This window comes from Amaranthus tricolor, chromosome 1 (assembly GCF_026212465.1).
Source record: "Amaranthus tricolor cultivar Red isolate AtriRed21 chromosome 1, ASM2621246v1, whole genome shotgun sequence".
Classification (NCBI taxonomy): Eukaryota; Viridiplantae; Streptophyta; class Magnoliopsida; order Caryophyllales; family Amaranthaceae; genus Amaranthus; species Amaranthus tricolor.
The window spans coordinates 35698988-35719900 of NC_080047.1; the positions used below are offsets into that span (position 1 = coordinate 35698988).

General features: G+C 30.5%; 1 protein-coding gene and 1 non-coding gene across 2 annotated transcripts; one reads left to right on the forward strand and one right to left on the reverse strand.

Annotated features, from left to right (window-relative positions):
- Positions 1-2962: 2962 nt before the first annotated feature.
- LOC130823632 (protein DEHYDRATION-INDUCED 19 homolog 4-like) lies at positions 2963-7103 on the reverse strand. Its single transcript, XM_057688340.1, has 5 exons — positions 6795-7103; positions 6315-6457; positions 5121-5198; positions 4289-4548; positions 2963-3386 (listed from the first exon to the last, which is right to left on the reverse strand). Exons 1-5 carry the CDS (start codon positions 6862-6864, stop codon positions 3278-3280), a joined length of 660 nt encoding a protein of 219 aa, XP_057544323.1. The 5' UTR covers positions 6865-7103; the 3' UTR covers positions 2963-3277.
- A 140-nt stretch (positions 7104-7243) lies between these two features.
- Positions 7244-7317, forward strand: TRNAT-AGU (transfer RNA threonine (anticodon AGU)). The gene has a single exon. It is a non-coding gene; the product is annotated as a tRNA-Thr (tRNA).
- Positions 7318-20913: the final 13596 nt, after the last annotated feature.

A 20913-nucleotide genomic window follows, 5' to 3' on the forward strand; every position in this document is an offset into this window, starting at 1 on the left:
CCTTTGCAGATTCCATGTTTTAATAAAGATTAAATAATGAATCAACCATATCGTTTAATATATGACCACAACAAATAAAATCAACGTTGTCCCATTTTTTTTCTGTTGCGCATCTCCTCCACCTTTTCATTGCCTTCTCCTCTGACCTTGGTGTACAAATTACGTACGCAACGTTGAGTATAGTGAGAAAAAACAACATCTTGTTTTGCCATCTCCGAAAATCAACCCTTCTAATAACTATATGCGTTGTCATCTTCTTAAGACTTAACGTCTCTTAAGACTCTACATGGGGGAGGATTGTTAGATTTTTAGAGTATAAAAGGTTTTAAAGTCTTAAGTATACCAAGTATACTAAGGTATAAAAGTTTAAGTATAAAGATAAGTTCTAATTATACTAAAGATTTACTCCATTACAAATAATGACAAGTACTATGAAAATAGTGGGGCCATAAGTACTATGAAATTAGTAGGGCCAAAAGGACTATAACATAAAAAATGGCTTAAGTTCGAATTCAAAGTCGTATGTCAAATTGAGTCGGAGTCGAGTCGAGTCGAAGTCGGGTCAAGTCGGAGTAGATTTTTTTGAGGTCCAACTCTAGTCCGTCTCTATATTACTAAGACTATATAATCAGATTTGGAGCCGAATATTCTATTTCTCGGATTAGAATTGTATTAAATTACTCCGATCGAGTCAGAACAAAGACGGATTCAGACTAAATTGTCATCTCTAAATTTCTCAAATAAGGATTTCGGTATGTCTAGTAGGGTTTAGGGTATGTCAAGTAGGTGATTAGGTTTATGAAGTAGGTGTTTAGGGTTTGTCAAGTAGGTGTTTAGGGTATGTCAAGTAGGTGATTAGGTTTATGAAGTAGGTGTTTAGGGTTTGTCAAGTAGGTGTTTAGGGTATGTCAAGTAGGTATTAAAGTATTTCATCGGTTCCATTATACTTGCTACTGATAGTGATATTTTCCTACACAATATGTCTCAATCGGGTGTGAGTATTTCAGAATGAAGGAACCGAGGAAGTATGTCAGATACTTACTTTAGAACTTAAAAATACCTACTTTAATTGGTTATAGGACTTATTTTAATACTTCAAAATACCTACTTAAGGTCGGTGTTCGAATCTACAAATGATTGATGAAGTAAACTATCTTCGGTTAACTCCTTACAAGTACTGATTAAGGAGTTATAATGCATCTTGTTGTGCCCAAGGGATCATTGTTGTCTTGCTGGGTAGTGGGTACCTTCTTGTCTGAAAAAGTGAGTATTTCTTCCATTTCCAATAATATATGTTTCTTTTATCAAGAATGGAACTCACTCTAATTTACATGACTGTCTCATATTTTACGAGAATGTCATTTCATACGTTAGATATGTTCTTTTTTGTTTTCGTGTATATAACATGGTAGAGATAATTAATGGTTAGACATATCTGTTTTTGTATTAATAAGAGGGAATGGTCCTTATCTTGCTAATTTTTGGAAAAGCAACATAGGTTCTTTTCTGAATTTGACGATTATTCGTTTCAAGGTCCATCGCTTATTTAATGAGAAAAATTAAATTGAAGAATATGAAGCATAGTCATGAATAGTTTGATGGAGAAGAAGGAGAAAAACCATGATTGGTTTAATGAAGAAGAAGGACGGCCATGAATGTTTGATGAAGACATAAAATCACGCTTTGTATTAGTTGTTCTTTGTTTTGGTATGTAAATTTTTTAATTGGACTTGCTATTAGAGATGTATATAAAAAAGACAGTCTATTTAAAAAAATTATGTAGGCAAGAAAACCCATGATCATCGGTTTTCTTTTGTTGACTTGAGATTCCTTAAAACACCAACTCAAGTTAACAATTCAATTACATTGACCCTCTTTTTAAATTAAGGTGAGCTACAAAATCCCTCAAGTAAAAAAGAGAATAAATTCAATCAAACCTCACTCATAAAGAAAAAAGTAAAAACCCTCGATTACTCGCTAGCCTATAATTTACATATAACATATGGTATTAAAATAAAGACACTTAAGGGTTACCTAGATTCCTAGTACTAAGTTAGAGACAAATTTTTCTAGGTGAAATAGTAAAGGAGAATGCAATAATGGAAAAATAATTCTTAGAATAAATTTATTTATGGTTTGACATTTGTATTGAAGTACTTAATTAACCTCAAATGGAATGGTATGGTATTAAGGTACTAAATTAATTGCAGACTCAATCATTTGCTTTCAATCCAAATCATGTTTACATTCTTAACTTTTATTGGATCACTAATTCTCCCTTAATACCCTCAAATCAGGCAATCCCTTACAGTAAAAATAATTTGGTCCAACTGATTTTATCATGTCAATAGAAAAAATTACTTCATATGAAAAAGGAACATTTGAGAATGTCGTATTAAGATTATCAAAATGAATCAAAAGGATTAATATACATGTTCTAGTATTAAAGTTCCATTATCATATAAATAACAGTAAATTTTCTTTTCACAATACGTAACAATAAAACTCATTTTGATAGCGACTATTTAAAAAAAATGAAAAATTATCAATGACACCCTTAAGTTTTTGCACTTTATTAATGGTGCCCCTAAATTTTTTCTATTATCAATGGTACCCTCATATTATTAAACGTTTTACAACCGCAACCTTTTCTAATTTTTTCCGTCCAAAATCATCCTTAACTGTTAACTCTTTTCTTTTTTTCCTTTATGTTTTAATTTGAAAAATAAAGAAAAAAAAAGTTAACGATTTTTAACGATTTTGGACCAAAAAAATTAGAAAAAATTATGATTATTAGTCGTTTAATAACACAATGATACCATTGATAATTGAAAAAACTTAAGAGTACCATTGATAAAGTGCAAAAACATAAAGGTATCATTGATCATTTCCCTAAAAAAATTAACCAAGTAGAACGTTAATGCGAACATATTATTGTCGTTAAGAACCACCCCCATTCTCATTTCCATAGAAGCAGCTTCATACTTGTATACTTAAAACATAATCAATGGGAACATTTGGTAGTATTATTGCAGGCAAGTGACAAGACTAAGCTTAGTGATTACATATGTTATTCCACTTTTTTAATAGTGCACTTGCTTAAGTCATCTACATACACTAAGAAATACAACATAAACATAGGAACATTAACATATTCTCCCTCTATCCCTCTTTTTATCTCCGTTTTCTTTTACAACATTGATATGATCCCTTACGAAGTTTCCCCTGCCCGACCAGCTACAGTTCATACTCTTACTACGGTTTACAACTTGGGCCATTATAAAATGTCATCAAGCATTGTCGACAGAAGCAATCCTCGCACAAACTCACATTTCTTCGCCTTCTCCTCGTGCTCCTTTTCAGAAAGCACAGGATTCTGTAAAGAACTGCATTAAGATCACATTATTAGTATAAAAAAACTCGCTCCGTCTTATGCTAATTACTAAACAATGCTGCATAGGGAAGAGACGGGTGGGAAAAAGGCATCGGTATTAATTCCCCATTTTTCCAACTTTCGAAAGATTTAATCATTAAAAGGGAATCCCATTATTACCACCCTTCCCCTCTTCAATTTTTCCAATCTATCATGCAGGCATGTTAGAAATGCCCTTATCACTTAGAATATCTACGCCATGACTCCCATGTCCCAAATATTCTGTTTCTATTATCGAACACCCCCAAAAGCACCATTAAATATATAACCCATCTATCATTCAGCTTCAAATGCTACAAAAATTAGAACATATCACTAGATGTCCAAATAATTGTACATTAACTTGTCCACACTTTTTTTGTTCACTCATTTTTTTTTTTATCTTTTACTGCCATTTATTTCCCATTACACCTAAAAAGGGCAACAGAACTAAACAATAGCAATGAAGTAGTAAAAGCAAACAATACATGCACATCAAGACAGCACATAGCTAAGAGCAAACAAACATGTTACCATGTCCGACATCAGCCATCATACATACGGCAAAATTAGGCGATTTCCAAAGTAAATAAAGTACATAATCTGAAACTATGTAAAATGAATCTAACCAAGGGGTAGCATTTTTCAAACTTCATTATTTCATGCTAGAAAAAAACAACCACATCCATTAGTACTAATTCCTTTTTTTTATTTTTTCCTAAAAACCTTTCGAACGTAATTATAGTTAACTTACGTTTTTTCGATATATCATGAGCCTTCAAATGATAAACACCACCTAAAACTGTTTGTTGGAATTAAATACCAAAATGTTTAATTTACATGATGTCATCTTCAAATAAAATAGTTTTATGTTACCTTTTATTTGTCTCCTCTGCAACTTGTGGAAGCGAGACAGGTTCTTTAGACAACGATGGTTCTACCTTCCCAAGTTCTTCTGCAGTGGATGAGTTGTACATGAAGGAAGACAACAAAGGATCAGGATCTGGATTAGACGAAGAGACTGCAAAAGAGGACCCTCCAAAAAGGGATCGTCTATTTCCATCTCGTAATTCTTTTCTCAACATGTTGAACATAGAATTTGGAATGCCTCTGCGCAATCTCCTCCTGCGCTGAACGTATCTTCCAGGTTACGGAAATACAATTTATGATACATCAACTCATGGGGGACACTAGAAGAGGGTTACTCCATAAATAGCAATGAACCCAATTAGTCTTAGTATTGAAAGTGAAACCAAATCAAATAAAAACACTAATCCACAGAATTTAGTTTGGTGAAAATATGAATCCAATGGCAACTTATGGAGAACTTCAAGATCAAGCATAACAATAAAGCAACCACACAAATGAATATTGGAAATTGATAGACTAATGAGTTGAAGGTGTACGAATCAAGACATGGTATATCTTAAATAAGAGGATAATCTAAGAGAAAGACAATGTGGAAAGCATTGCTGCTTTTTCTGAATAGAGTTGAGATCTAAGCTACAATAAGGTAGTCAATATACGTTATCATAGACTTAAATATGAAACAGCACAATGCCCCTACAAATCCAGTTGAGTTCCCGTTAAATAAGTGTCACACATCAGTACATCACAAAGCATGTTCATACTTCAGGGAACATACGTAGAATAAGAATTCAAATGCTTAGACCACAGAATTTAAACTAGCAAAATATTGAAAGGATATCTTCAAAATATTTCCATGTTGCATTGTGATATGACCAACCATGTCCATTCCTACCCTCTTTGTACACACAGGGCAAACCTGCAACAATTACATTATTTAAGCACATCAAATTAGTATCCATTAGGCCAGAAAGATTAAGCAAAGAAGAAGACAAATATGTGGCAAACATCAAAGTTAAAACAAATAGTTCTCATGATAATCTAAACAATCGATAAAGTAAACTCCTAGCAAAAATTTGAGATAGCATAACTGTTCAGCCAAACAACACCAGCAAACAATAAGGAAAAAGCCAATGGATGTCAAAAATGCAAAACGCACAAAGGTAGCAATAGTTTAAAGCATCTTTGCCAAGATTTTCTCATAGTTACATTAAAAACACCTAAATTCTTGTCATCTCTATGTAGCAGCACCACAAATCTAGCACTAAATGTAATTAATAATTAACATCTAGTATCCAAGATGATACACCAACCACAATATGTTACGCAGTTATTGTTGAACATCAAACATGTTTCACATCTAAAGACAAATTGTATATTTGTATGCCATTGCACAATTACAAAAATCTTTTCCAGTGAAAATTCACAAGCTCGAGTAACATATTCATACTACAGAACCACTTGCAGATGCTCATCAAACTCAAGATATAGGATTTCTCTTTGCAAACAGCTACACTTTCACGTTTACAGAGCAAATTAGGGAACAAAACAGTTCATACACGTGTAGCCGTTCTTTCAAATTAGCAGAAATTCATAGATTGATATGAAAAGAATGCAAAGCATACACCAGAAGAGGTTCAGTAACCCAAAATATGATCATTACTTCCTAATAGCTTTCAAATGTAAATCAATATCCCAAAGGCCAGCACAAAGCAATCTACATAACGCTCAAAGTAAGCAATTTCTATAACCATGGACCTTTCAAATTAAAAAAGCACACGCCGCTCAATCTTATGAATCAACACAAAGAAAAAAGAGATACAAATCATGTAGGAAACTTTAATCAAGATAAACTTGTAGGGGGTAATACACAGCTATCAAAAGCTTACTAATCCATGATAAACCAAAAAAAAATAAACATATCTGCTATGCATAAACATGTCCTAAGCAAATAGGATAACATACTAACATATAATTATGCAATATTATGACTTGAATATAGGATATACAGTGATATAGTGTCAGAAAAGCCTACCCCATTCTTTAACTCCACTTGATGTTCATCATCCATATGGCAGAAAAGCCCCACAATGTCAAACTCATCTGCGCAAAATGGGCATGAAAACTCTTGCTTGTACTCATCCTCCACTTCTAAATCATCTCCTCCCAAATAAGCCTCTATTGCAAACCAAAATCAGAAAATTTCAATCTCTTAATCTAATCCAAACAATCAAATCTCTTATTTACAAGTTACATAATCAATTACAACAAATTCCAGCAAAATCATCAACTCGCATTGTATATACAAGACTTTTGGAGGATTCAACTAAAATAAGTCAAAAAAAAAACATAAAAGCAAGATTTTTATGAGGTGGGTTTCGATTCTAACTAAAAAACTTGCCTTTTTCTCAATTAAGTTCTTCTTTCACCCAAGAAAATCCATCAATTTACAAAATTAAAAACAACCCAGATGAAACAATCAAAAAAGGAAAGAAACCAAGAAATGAATACTAACCAGATCGTAGCTGGCAACGTCTGAAAGAAGAAGAAGCGAGACGAGAACTCCATGGATCACCACCGTCCATATTAATTTAGCTTCTTGTTTAAGATGATGATGATAAACAGATGATCCTCAAAATCACCAGAAGAGCTAGTTATAAATCCAACAAACAAGCCAAAAGCTTTGTGGAAAATCTTGAATGGAGCTAAAAGGGGAAACCCTAAAAGAAGATAGAAATGTCCACCAAATAGAGGATGAGAGAGAATCGAAATTAGGAGAAAGAGAGATAGAAGAGCAGAGATAACACTCTCTACCGACCTTGTTCCTTAATGGAACCAGATACATTATATACAACCACGTTTTTTCACTTTAATACCCTCTATCTTTTGTGTTTTTTTCAACTCTGCCATTGCCGTCTTCTTTTTTGTTTTCTTATTCATTAATGACGCGTTATTAACCAATTAGCTTTCATAGCTCAGTTGGTTAGAGCACCCGTTTAGTAAGCGGGAGGTCTTGAGTTCGACTCTCAATGAAAGCAAGTTTAATTTTTTACGATTTGATGAACTAATTCAACATATCATCGGCTCAAGAAAGCGAGGTTTTACAATAAAAAGATCAAGTAAAGTTGTTTCCTGCAATTTACAACCCTGACTATTATCTTAAATTAAGTGTGCATAATTAATATAAAAAATTGATAGTAAAAATTTTACAATGATACGAATTAAACAAAATCCTACTTGACTTTGTTTTAATTATATATTTTAACATTTCTCGTCTCAGAGACAAACTCTAGATTTGTTGCGTAAAAGTTTAATCAGGCCTCCGAGTCTAATGGCTGTCATGTTTCCCCCTCTTCTATGCGGTACTCAACATGCCATTTTATTTCACCAGCAGTAACTCGAGAGGTATACAATCATTGTAAGAATGGACCTATGGGAAGGTAGATAAATTGTTTCCTTAGAATGAGATAATTTTTAATATTGACTCTAACGCACCTTGTTGATGAATATTTTTTTCAGCATCTAGTAATCGCGGTATGACCCCAGTAGTGCAACACTCGTCATACAACCTATCTAAATAATTATGATATGTCTTCATATTTGTTATTCTCTTATAATTGACATCTGAGTGTAAGTTTTACACATAGAATACAGTGGATTGTTTGCAGGACTTAGTATGTCAAAAAGTTGTTTGGCTAGAGGATTCAAATCTTCTAGTAATAAATCTTCAAGCGAATGCTCCTCCTCATAGCGCAAATCGTTTTGCGAAAAAAAGTTGTCGTACGTGTTTGGAAATCTAGTTGTAGTTTCATCATGCACCATACGCACATATTGATTTTCCTCAATGTTTTGTAAGGGGAAGACATATACAGTTCTTCCCGGAAAAACGCATAATTGTTGCTAATTTCATCAATAGTGATATCGTAATAATACCACCAATTGTAATAATCTTCCATGGAATCCTTCTGTAATAAATGTTCTCTCATTTCATTCGATTTTTAAATACAAAATTTTTACATTTACTATAGACATCTAATTTCCCCTAAATGACTTTAACTAATAGCAATTTTCAAGAATTCTTCTAACCCCATATGAATTCTTTGTTAAAGGCCCCATCGTCAAATTGCCTGTGGTACATCCAACTTCTATTATACAAATAATGATCTGTCATTGTGTAAACCTATGAAAAATAATATGTTTGTTATTTACTTTTACACTTATATATTAATTTAAAACACAACCAAATAGTATTAAAACAAAACCAAATTATTTATATTTAAACACAACCAAATAGTAGATCAACTCATACTTAATTATTGATGAAACTATAAAATCATACATAAAAAAACAAAAAATATAGAAACAATAATTTTATAAACCTACCTTATGTTTTTTAACAACTTTTCTCCTTAGAAATACTAACTTTTGTGGAATGAAAATTTTGAAATAATAGATTGAGAATGATCTGGGTTTATTTCGGAATATTACATCCCTATTTATAATTGAAATTTCCAAACTACAAAAATTCGACTTTGTTTTTTTCTTTGCTTCTTATGCTTTAGTAACAATGTTGGTGACAAGAAAAATTATTATAGAAATTTGAAAGAAAAAATCTCATCCAACGGCATTGGCAATAAAAGTCGACAAAAATAGTAATAAAAAGCATTTGTCGCCACAGAAGTTTTTTGTCGCCAATGGCGACATAGGCTTTTCTCTGTCGTAAAAGTTAGTTTTTTTTTTAGTGTGCCATACCTTTTGGGATGAATAGAATAATCTGTTCATGAACTACATTGTGGTGTGGTTCATGAAGTAGCGTAGCACTTATATATATATGTTAAGAAGAAAATCAATATAAAGACAATTAGCAGGACAAAAATTTATAGAAAGATATGATATTTCAATGCATTTTAGAGGCACAAAGATTATTAGATACTTAAAATGATTATGGTAATGAAAAGAGGAGAGTTAAATCAATGTGAGTTTTTGTTAGGCCTAAACTATCAACATTAAAAATGACACTGCCTCTTGTTCAATCCAATAGTCCCATTTAACTAAGCACAATTGTCATACAATCATGTAATTATACAATATTTAGTAATTAGTACATCAAATATTTAACTTTATTATTTATTACTCATCACCATTATTGGCAGATTTTATCATTCATTAAATATTTAACTTTATCATTCACCATTCATCTAATAACAAACGACATCTCACTAGACTTCGGATTGAAAAGGATTATTAGTATGTTTTAGGGTTTGCATTAGGGGTGTGTAAAATTAGACTGGATTGGCGGTCCAAATCTAAAACGATTGTACCCGGACTAGAAGCACCATTTTCGATCTTCGGTCCTTAAAAATTCTTGAATTTGGGTTCCGATCCAGTCCATTCCAATCCCGGAAAATTTAGGATTAAACGGATAGGACCAATTAATATGTAAGTATTTTTTTCCCAACTTTAAGACATATAAATAGCTTTCTAATTTCTAGGTGTTTTTTTAAATAGAACATAATTGTGATTTGTGAAGCGACTGATGGCTATTGTGGTTAGCCTATATGTTGGCTTCTTTGTTACTCTTCTGATCTTTTTCACTAATCCGACTAACCTGCAGCCTTTTCCTGATCTTCTTCTTCTAATCTTCTTGTGTGATGCTTGTTTTAGTAAAACCCACATTGCATAACCCACATTGAATACTGTATACTGCATAATGCTTTCTAATGTTTCTATTGAATGGAATATCATCATGACTACAATCATAGATTCATAGTTTATCTACATTCTTCATCAATTTAATATTTGAAATGTACTGGAAATTGGATTTTATTTCTATAGAATGTAAATTTGGTTTTTGTTTCGGTAATGAAAAGAGAAAGTTGAACAGACACTTAAAATTCCTGGAGATAGGTGTAATCGGGGACAACTGTCAGTATGCTGAAAGTGCTTATGTTCCTTTTGCTTATGAAACCTCGAAACCTGCAATACAACGTTAGCCCTTGTCCAAGGGTGGTTTCCCGAAAAACTTCATAGACGCTCAAGTCAGATCGGGAAACCGAAAGTAATGGATATATGATAATTAATGAATACAAGATTAACAGATTGTAGAATGAGTTCAGATCAATTGAAAGAATATTTACTTAAGTATAGATTGTATATAGGAGGGCGGATATTTATTGTGGAGTAACGATAGCAATATAAAAGCTTAGTCGGGTGCAAATGATGTGTGCAACATGTATTTATAATGGTAGAATGGAGGTTAGATGGTGAATTAATATGAGAATCATGGGTATGATGGATAATTGGTAGGTTATAGTGAGTAGTCGGTAGTTATTTTAGAAAGTTATTAGACCGAGGTGAGTGGTTTAGGGTTTGACTAAATATATTACGAATTTATTTATTTGAACCCATAACGGTTTTCATATTTTTACTATTTCTATAAAATATTAGTTTAACTACATTCATAGATTCATAGCTATCAACTAATTTATGATGATTTTTTAAAATTTATATAAGTCAAAAAATAATTTTACTAAATTATATATGGAGTATGAAATTCAAATTAATAAATAAAAGTTTTTAAATAAAGTAGGATGGTAATTGGTAAATCAATATTAATTCATAATATTTATTTTCATAGAATTTCAATATTCTAAATATTTGAGTTAGCCGATCTAACCGGTTCAAATCTAAACCAGACCGATAGTTTTCAGGGTTACACCCAAACCGGACCAGATGTAACATATTTGGTCTTCCAGTCCAGGTTTGGACCAATGTTCACACCTAGTTTGCATTGCTAGAGGTTGGGGAAAAATTCAGTTAAAAGCACATTTTTTGAAATTCTGGATTTAACGGGTATTAATTTTAAATTATTTTGAGACCCATGACCCAACTCAAAAGTTAAATTTTTTCTATTTCAGGATACGCCATTTAAGAGTCGGGTCGGCGGGTCATCGGAACGGGTCAAGCGAGAAGGATTTTTCGAACAGGCACAATTAGCAATAGTGCAGTGGGCTAAATCCCCATTAGGGTTACTAAACCAACTCTTCATTATAAGGGTTGTATGTGGGGGGTTGAAAAAAGATTAGGCTGAAAATTTGACTTTTTGTAAGAGTAGGATAAGAGTTTTAAAACGGATGGTAAACGGAGTTTGCAAATTGAATACAAATGGGTTCTACAAGATCTTCATAGTCCTTGATCAAATAGCAATGTCTTGTCATATTGAAGAAGACCATATTTTCAAAAGTGTCATATCATTAATATAATTGGACTTATATTAATTTAACAATTACTTTCATTGTTGTACCAACTATAGCTACTTGAGTGATGTCTAATAACTAGTGGGTTATTACAGTAACAAAACAAAAATATTTTTGTTATTCCCCTCTTTGTTACAAAAAATGTTACGAAAATTATGATCTTAGGTTTTTGAAAATTTTGAATGACACAACTTCCAAAAAATCTTTGAAGAAATAAGACAAATGGGCAGGGCTGAGTTGGGCCAGGCTTAATGAATTCAGTCTGTCTAAAACATGTTTCATATTTTGTAAGGCGCAGCTCAGCCCTACCCATTTCAACTAGAATTGGGATCAGCCCATATTCGGGCTGTGCAGTCACGACGCTATTGTACATATTAACTTTGACACGCACCATAGACATTTTCCTCAAAAAGGGCTTGTAGTGTTTGGGAGGTTATAAGGATGCATTGTTTTATAAATTGATTGGGTATGTACGTATAGTTTGGATAGTGTAATAATTTTTTTATTAAGTTTTGATGACTCGCTAAAATATAATTTGCTTTTAGTGGGATATGTTTAGCGACATTTAATTTAAATGTCGCTACTTTAAATTTCTACTAGTATATATAAAGGATTTAGTGACAATTATTATACTCTTTAGCAGTATAATAAAAAATCACACTAAAGCTTTTTTGCAACATAGGATCTAGTGATATTTCTCACAAATGTCACTGTAGACTATAGTAACAATTATATATGTCACTAAAGACCAAATAAAGTGTCACTAAATCACTTTATAATGGAACTTAAAATAAAAACCGATAATTATTACCCTAAAAATATAAATCAGTGACATTTTTTTAATGTCACTAAATCCAATATTGCAAAAAGTTAAATTTGTTGTAGTGACTAGAGTATTGAGATTGGATGATCTTGATCGTGGCAGAGAAGAAAGGGGAGGATTGTTGGTTTGGAAGAATGAGTTTTTTGTTTAAAAGTTTGTGATATAACTTATAAGGCTTCAAATGAGATGGTTATAAACTTATAATCAACTTGTTTTATAATCAGGTGTTAGCCAAGGCTATCAAGGATTTTGATCTGTGATATCCTCATGTGAGTGAAAATGGCTAAGTGTTAGGTTATGATCTAGACGCTCAATGTGCTGGTTATATTTGGTGATGGAGGGTTTTCCTTTTTGGTAATTTGACGAAGTTGATTTTGAGTTGTGTGTGTGAGTATGATGAGGATTGATGTAGGTTTGGTCAAGGGTGGCCCATGCCTCTTGGAAAATTGAGCGTCGGATAATTAGAAAATCAATATGTACAGATAGGGTGTTGGAATGACCATCACAGATGAGTTTATCTAGACGATACCAAGCTGAATAGATATGGATTTAGTTTAAATTTCATCCTTGATTATCAACTTTGGAGGGATATATTATAGTATATTGATAAGTGCAATTATTTGCACTTACTTATATAATTTTATACACCTTAATAATGATCGTTGTTAGTAATTAGTTCATATCTTGAAGAATTATGCTACTATACCTATTTTTCTTTAATAATGTTGATTTTGAGCGGTTTTGATTGTTTCAAGCATATAATACGAAGGTTACTAAGAAGATTTTAGCTCAGTTGAAAATATTTACAATGAAGATGAACAAAATAGTAGAAAAGTATTTATGATGCAAAAGTTTGAGGTGAAATTTAATACATATTTACTTTTTTGATCATAACTTTTGATGGGAAGATTGTACTAATGCAAGGTTTGTGGCATCAGAAACTAGACTTTAAGAATTTTCAACGGTATATTATATGCCCAATTTCGAAAAAGGAGGAAGAAATGACACTTATTTTAAGTTTGTTAGTCAGTGGCAAAGCAACAAGTCGTCACCTAAAAGCTATGAATTGTTGCCGGTTCAATGGAGGCTCGTTCCCCAAGCAAACAAATACTATGGAATCAGGTATTTCATTATTATGCATAAGGTTACACGTTATTTTTCAGTTTTTAGCCCTAAGTTATTTTTATCAGTTATTTTGTTAGTTCCTTTAGAATTTGTTTTCCTTTGCTACTTTCAATTCTTTATGCAATTTAAAAGTTTAATTCAATTCGAAGCTTTTTTTTATCTTGTCCTTTATTTATTTATTTATTTAATTGTCTTCATTATTTGATTCTATCATGTTTAGTATCATAATTATGGTTTTATTTATTGTTGATTTCATGTTAATTAACGTGTCTTCTGAGTATATTTCCTTTCAAGGATTAAGGGATTGATCCTAATTTATTGTATGAAATGATTTTATTCGATTAATACATGAAATTTAAATTTTTGATTGAATCTTTGTTTAATGCACCTTGGTTTAAATATCTTTATTAACCTCTTCAATAAAACTGAAGTTTGAGATTAGGATTAATTTAGGATTGAGGTATATTAAGGTTGAATTCATATTACTTTAGCCAAGAAAATAGAAGTTCGAGTATTAAAATTCGTAAGGTCTTAAAAATATATTGATCAATATAACGGAAACTTGAGATTAATTAGATCGTTTTTAAATCATATCAAAGATTCGATTTCATATAAATAGGAGAGTAATTGATATCTATGCTAGAAATTGGTGATTTCCAATGTTCTAGACTTTCCTTATTATTGTTTTCACATCAATATATCATTCTTGCTTTAGTTATTCATCATAATTGCACAAATTAATTATTTGTCATAGTAGAAATAGATTTAATATAAATTATATTTGCTTGTTTTGTATCCCGTAATTATAAATTAGACAAATCAATTAACTCAATTCCCTAAGTCCAATTCGTCTAGCTACACGTACACCGTGCGCTTGTAGTTAAAATAAAGTTTAACATCATATACAAATATAACATATAATGAGGCTCAACTATAAGTTTAAGCTTATATAATACTTTAACCCGATAGACGTGGTGTCATCAACAAAAGAGTAGACATCATAACAACAATGAGGATGACTTCAACTTAGGATTTTTGCATGGATTATGCACTATTTTTCTTTATTGGCAATAGTCTCACTTTTTTCTTTTAATCTCATCCAAAAACTTATATTTTTTTGTATTTTAACCGGACTTTTTTACCATCTATTTGTTTTTGTCTCATTCTTGAACTGAATTTTTCTTTCCAATAAATTTCATCAAAGTTACAACTGATAGCAAGATGAAAATGACAGAAGGGAGTATTCCTCAACAATTGCACGTATTCAAGATAAGTGTGGGTAGCCGAACAATATTAACTCTAATTCAAGACATGGAGTTTGAGTCTCATCCCTTTGCGATTCATATTGTAAATAGAAAATTATATTCAATTTTATCTGCCATGCAAAACTTAGCAATATATTCGAGCTGCAATGTATTATTCTTCGTGTCAATGTTTGAAATCTAACATAAATACACTCTTTTGGTATGAGACCGTTTTATTATGAGACGAGTTTATATGATTAAATTATTTCTCTAATTAATCAATTTAAAATTGTAAATGATCATTTTAAGGTTATAAGTAATCACTCTAAGATTATAAAAAGTGATCATTCTAAAAATTATAAGTGATAACTTTAACGTCATTATAAGACACTTGAAAAATTGATTGAGATAGTTTGGGCTGTATAAAGAAAACTTATTGACACTCCCATGAGAAGGATCAAAGCCATCATGGTAGAGGGTAAGAGAAGTCGAGAAAGACATAGAAAATTGTGAAAGAACAAATTAAAAGTGACTTGCATGAGCTATACCTCTCTGAGGAGTTGACTTGGGATAAGCATAGTTGGAGACGTCTAAATTGTGTCGTAGACTACTAATACTTTTCTCACTTACATGTTTCTATTCTTGTTCTTTGCGTTTTTACATATCATCGCTCATTTAGTCATTTATTTATCTATATATCTAGTTTATTTATTTATTTTTTTTTTTTTAATGCTCATAGCCTAGCTTGTGTTGTAAGATGTTGGATTGCAAGTTCAGCTACACGCTATCTTTCTCGTTGCAGGAATCTCTCTATTTGGGATCTTTCTCGAGTTGAGGGTCGTGACTTTTTTAGCCGTATGCTCCTTTATGGGTATGAATTGATGTCTTCCATCTATCCCTCCCTGATCATAGTTCCTATGAGTGGGATACACTTGATATGATGATGATGATGATGATGATGATGATGGTGGTGATGATGAACTTTAAGATTATATGAGATCAGTTTAAAACACTAAGTGTATGTTTGGCTACCTCGATAATAATGGTCGTACCGTGACGCTGTCTCATTTAAGGATTTATGAAAATAATAATTTTAAGGAAAAATTAATAAGAATAATTTTTCCTATGACTGATTTACTCTAAATAATCCCAATTTAAAGGTATTTTATTCAAAATAATTTATCCTACGGTTAGAAATTGCTGATTTTGTCAATCAAAAAAAACATGAACTTCAAATTTAGTTATATGACTAGGAGTAAAAAATAACATTTTAAATGAAATATAACAACCCAATTCTTAAAGGTCGCTACCTTTTTCATTATATCGCCACTTTTTTAATGAAATTACTAAAATGCCCTTTAATGTATTTTAATTATAAAGTCAATTATTATTATTATTAAACTAAAATAATTTATAATAATTATGTTAATAATAAATAATAATAATTTTAAAGAGGAAACAATTTTAAATATTCGGAAAATAAACATAGTCGCACGTTTTGTGCTGAAATATACATGTTCACTCTTTTTGCCATAACTTTTAAATAGGATGATCAAGTTAATGTAATGTTTGCGGCATTAGAACCTAGACTTCAAGATCTTTACAATGATATAATATATGCCCAATTCTGATTATCGAGCGAGAAATAACAATCATTTAAAGTTTGCTTGTGCTAAAATTTAATACATATTCATTCTTTTGGACATAATTTTATATAGAAAAATTGCATCAATTCAAGGTTTGCGGCATTAGAAACTAGACTTCAAGAGCTTTCCAACGATATATTATATGCTCAATTCTGATAAGTAAGCGAGAAATGACGACCGTAGTCGCGTAAACACGCGACCGAACCGCGGTAGAGTCGCGTAAAAACATACTACCGAATCGCGGTGAAGTCGCGTGTTTTACGCGATTCTACCGTGGTCTGGTCGCATGTTTTACGCGACTCTACCGCGTTCCGGTCGCATGTTTTACGCGACTGGATGTACTAAAAATCATTGCAAAATTTAAACGGTCGAAATTTCTCGTTCGGTTATCGAAATTGGGCATATAATATATCGTTGGAAAGCTCTTGAAGCCTAGTTTCTACTTCTGCAAACCTTGCATCAATGCAATTTTTCTATAAAAAGTTATGGTCAAAAATTAAACATGTATCAAATTTCAGCACAAACAAACTTTATACGATCATCAATTCTCGCTCGCTTATCGGAGTTAAGCATAAAATATATCATTGGAAAGATCTTGAAGTTTAAGTTATAATACCGTAAATATTGCATTAACGTGATTTTCTTATCAAAAGTTATGGCCAAAAGAGAAAATATGTATCAAATTCAATACAAGCAATTTTTTGGGACTTAACGATCGTTATCGAAGCTTACCGAATCATTTTGGTGATCATTTTCATTTTCCATAGTATTTCGATATTGAATTTTAGTTCAGAGAGTTTTTAGAGAGAAATTAAAGAGATAAAATTATAAAATTTTATTAAAGACAAAATTAGAATTTTAATATATAAAAGTTGGCGACACAATGAAAAAGATGATCGAATTTTAATAATACCATATAACAAATACTATAGTCATTTGTCTTAGAAGGTTGAACAAGTATATGTCCGTCCTACGTAAATTTTTTGTTTTATTGTTTGTTTTGAACATAATGGAGTGTTTGATGTATGTTAATGAACAAAAATAATGTGTATGTCATCACTTACATTGTACGAACAATTATTGTTTAAGATTTTTTTTACATTTCTTATATTGTTGAGCATGATTATTAATTAGAATTGATGTGATGGTTTCTTTGAATTTTTCAAATGTAATTGTAATAACTCTTTTTTATCAATTAAAAGTGTACGATGTTAATGGTGAATTAAATTAATTATGAGCATGATTAGTGATCAAAAGATAATGTAAATATAACATTTATAAGTTAACTTATAGAGTCACTAATCCATATTCAAAAGATCAAATATACTACTTCATTTTTATTTTTTTTTATTTTAACCATATTTTAAAACATTAATTTGTGATTTAATTGACTTTAGTACTTTACTAGATAATTCTCGAACGATGCACAGTTTTTTCCTATTTGATGTAAAGAAAATAAATTGAATGAGTCAGGCATAATATTACATTTTATTACTTTTTTAATTATTTATTAATACACATTATATTACATTCATGAAAATTGAAAATTCAACTATTTTTGTAGTTAATATTAAAATAATGATAATGCAGTAGTCCATTGTAAATTGTATTTATAATATAATTATTATTGAAGTTATAATCATTTTTTTGAATTATTGAAGTTATAATCATTTTAGTGATTTTTTTTAAAGTATATTTAAAAACAATATAATTAATTTGTAAATGAATGAGTTTTATAAAATAAAAATTAGACTAATGGTGCTTTGTAAATTAAAAATCAAAGATAATTATCTGTGCATCTTAATAACATTTTTATTACATCGTTTTTTAAATTTTAATATTTGTTATAGTCCCAACTAAAGTTTTTAATAATAGTCTCAAATTAATTATTTCATAATAATTCTTAGCATGTAAGATTCCTATAATCATTCTTATTCATTGACATGATCTTTGCTAAAAGGAGGGAAAAAATCTCTTGAATAAATGACAACTATTATTTTTTAGAGTTGCTTATGTCAGCAGTCAGGGTCAACCCTAGGTTTTTTCAGATCGGGGGCGAAAGATTATTTATGTGCCCCTAAAAGAACAGTTCGAATCTTAGCAGTAGTGGAAAACTAAAATTTTTTGAAGGTCTTAAGCATAGGCACGACTTGCACTTGCTTAAGGTCAGCCCTGTTAATTGTGTTTTGTTCTAGTGTATTAATATATTAATATAGACAGATTTGTAATTTTCAAAACTCATACAAGAGAGTCCTAAACATTAATGATCATTTGTGCAGCAACAAAGCCCAAAGCGGGTGCATCTAATAGATAGTAGAAAAAATTATTTAGAATAATTTAATTTTTTTTATGATTTTCTTATAATAATTCTGTTTATTGATTAACCGTAAATAATTTTAATTTTATGGGGTATTTGCCTAAAGTAAACTTGGGTAACCCGATGACCTGCTATAGTAGGTAATTCACAAAAAAAAAAAAAATGTAAATTAATTTAAAATTAGAGAAAAATTTTGAAAATTTACATAAAAAATTCTAAACAATAAAAAAATCATAAATTTTTTGAACATTTTTTGAATATTTTTTTCGACATTTTATTTTAATTTATCTTTTTTCCTTAAAATAAAACCTACTATAACAAGTCATCAAATTATTGGGTTTACTTTAGAAAAATACCTCTCAAAGTTAAAATTATTCATAGTTAATTAATAAGTGAAATTATTATACGAAAATACATAAATAGGTTAAATTATTGAAAGTAATTTTTCCTCAGTAGTATTGATTTGCATAAAGTTGGCTTTGGGTACATCTTACACGCTTCTTTGATATTTGAAAAACTTTTTTTTTTTTGTTTGTTTAAGAGGATATTTGTTTTATTATGAAGTATTTGATAGGAATTTAACCATTTTATAAGATACTAATAGGGATAGTTATGGATCGGATCCACTTAGATTTGAATTCAAATTCATAAATTATTTATGTATTCAGATTTGAACACAGAATTTTATGCTTGAAAATTTTTTGATTAAGACCTAAACTTGCTGTGTCTAATGGGTCAAGATCCTTTAAGAGTTTTAATTTAATAAAATACTTTATATTGTAAAGCTTTCATTAATACTAAAAGTGGTCTAAATGTTATATATAAATCTGAATTGAGTCTAAATAAATATAAAAAAGCTCTAGAACAAGTTTTAAATTACTTTTACGTTGCGTAATGGATTGGGTTTGAAACGAGTATGGTTGGTCTAGGTCTTAAATGGATCCGAAGAGCGGGTCTAGGTCGAAGTTCCATAGATTTAAATCCATTTAATTTTCTTTTAACCTGAAAGTCTATAGACTCATTGGTAATCAACGGTACTATGTTATAAGGGTACTATATAATTAAGAACATTCTAGAAGATATTATGTTATAAATTTAGAACATTATTCTTTAGATTTATGACATAATATCTTTTCTGTGTACATAACTTTTACAAAGTGTTTTTGGCTTGATCATAACCATAAATTTTTATCTTGTTGAAATCAAGAGTGTAGAAGGCTTATCCTTCTTATTTTGAACAACCTTCTTATTGGATCTCTCTCCTATATATATATATATATATGTGTGTGTGTGTGCGTGTGTGTGTGAGAGGGATCCAATAACAATGATGCTCAAAATAAGAAGGATAAAAAATATTCTACATCCTTGATTTTAATAAGATAAAAAATCTAAAATCACGATGAACTCAAAAAGAATTAATTGTAAAATTCATTATGTACACATAAAAGATACTATGTCATAAATCTGAAAAGTGTTCATAATTAATAACATGATATCCTTTTCGGTGGATATAGTTTATTAGTTTAATATATTGTATGGTTCAAATAAAATTAGATGTACAATTAAATTTGTAAGGATAAGGTGGGCTTGGAGTGAATGTGAGTCTGGTATAAGGTGGGTATACCCATAAGGTATATCGTAACCATGATGGGTATACCCAATTGGTCATAGTGGGTGGAAATGAGTTTGAATGCATACCCAGCCGGGCATACGTGGGTATAAAATTTTTATCTATTATGGGGGGTGAGTAAGTAGTAGGTATAGAAATTTTAGATAGGTATGAGTATGGGGAGGACATACCACATCCATCCGCCCATTTTTCCATCACTACTCATATTCACCACGTATCTAATACTTATAGCGAATTAGACCTTTTATACTTATCTATCTATACAATATACTAATGAATAAACGATTAGGACACATGTCGATTTCACAATAAAAATTTTCCGCTCTTTTCATGTTCTTATTAGGCAAATACTTTTTTTAGCATATCATGTAATATCTTTCTGATTAGATTTGTTTAATAGATTATTAACAAAAGATAAAATTATATCTTATTTACTAATTTTTACCATATACAATCAATTAAGATATGTAGTATCTTTTGATTACAATAGATTATTAAAAATATTTTTGTAATAAATTAAGAAAAGAATATACTTTGAAATAGTTTTTTTTTTAGATTATCATATACACTACTTACATGGCTATATTTTAAAA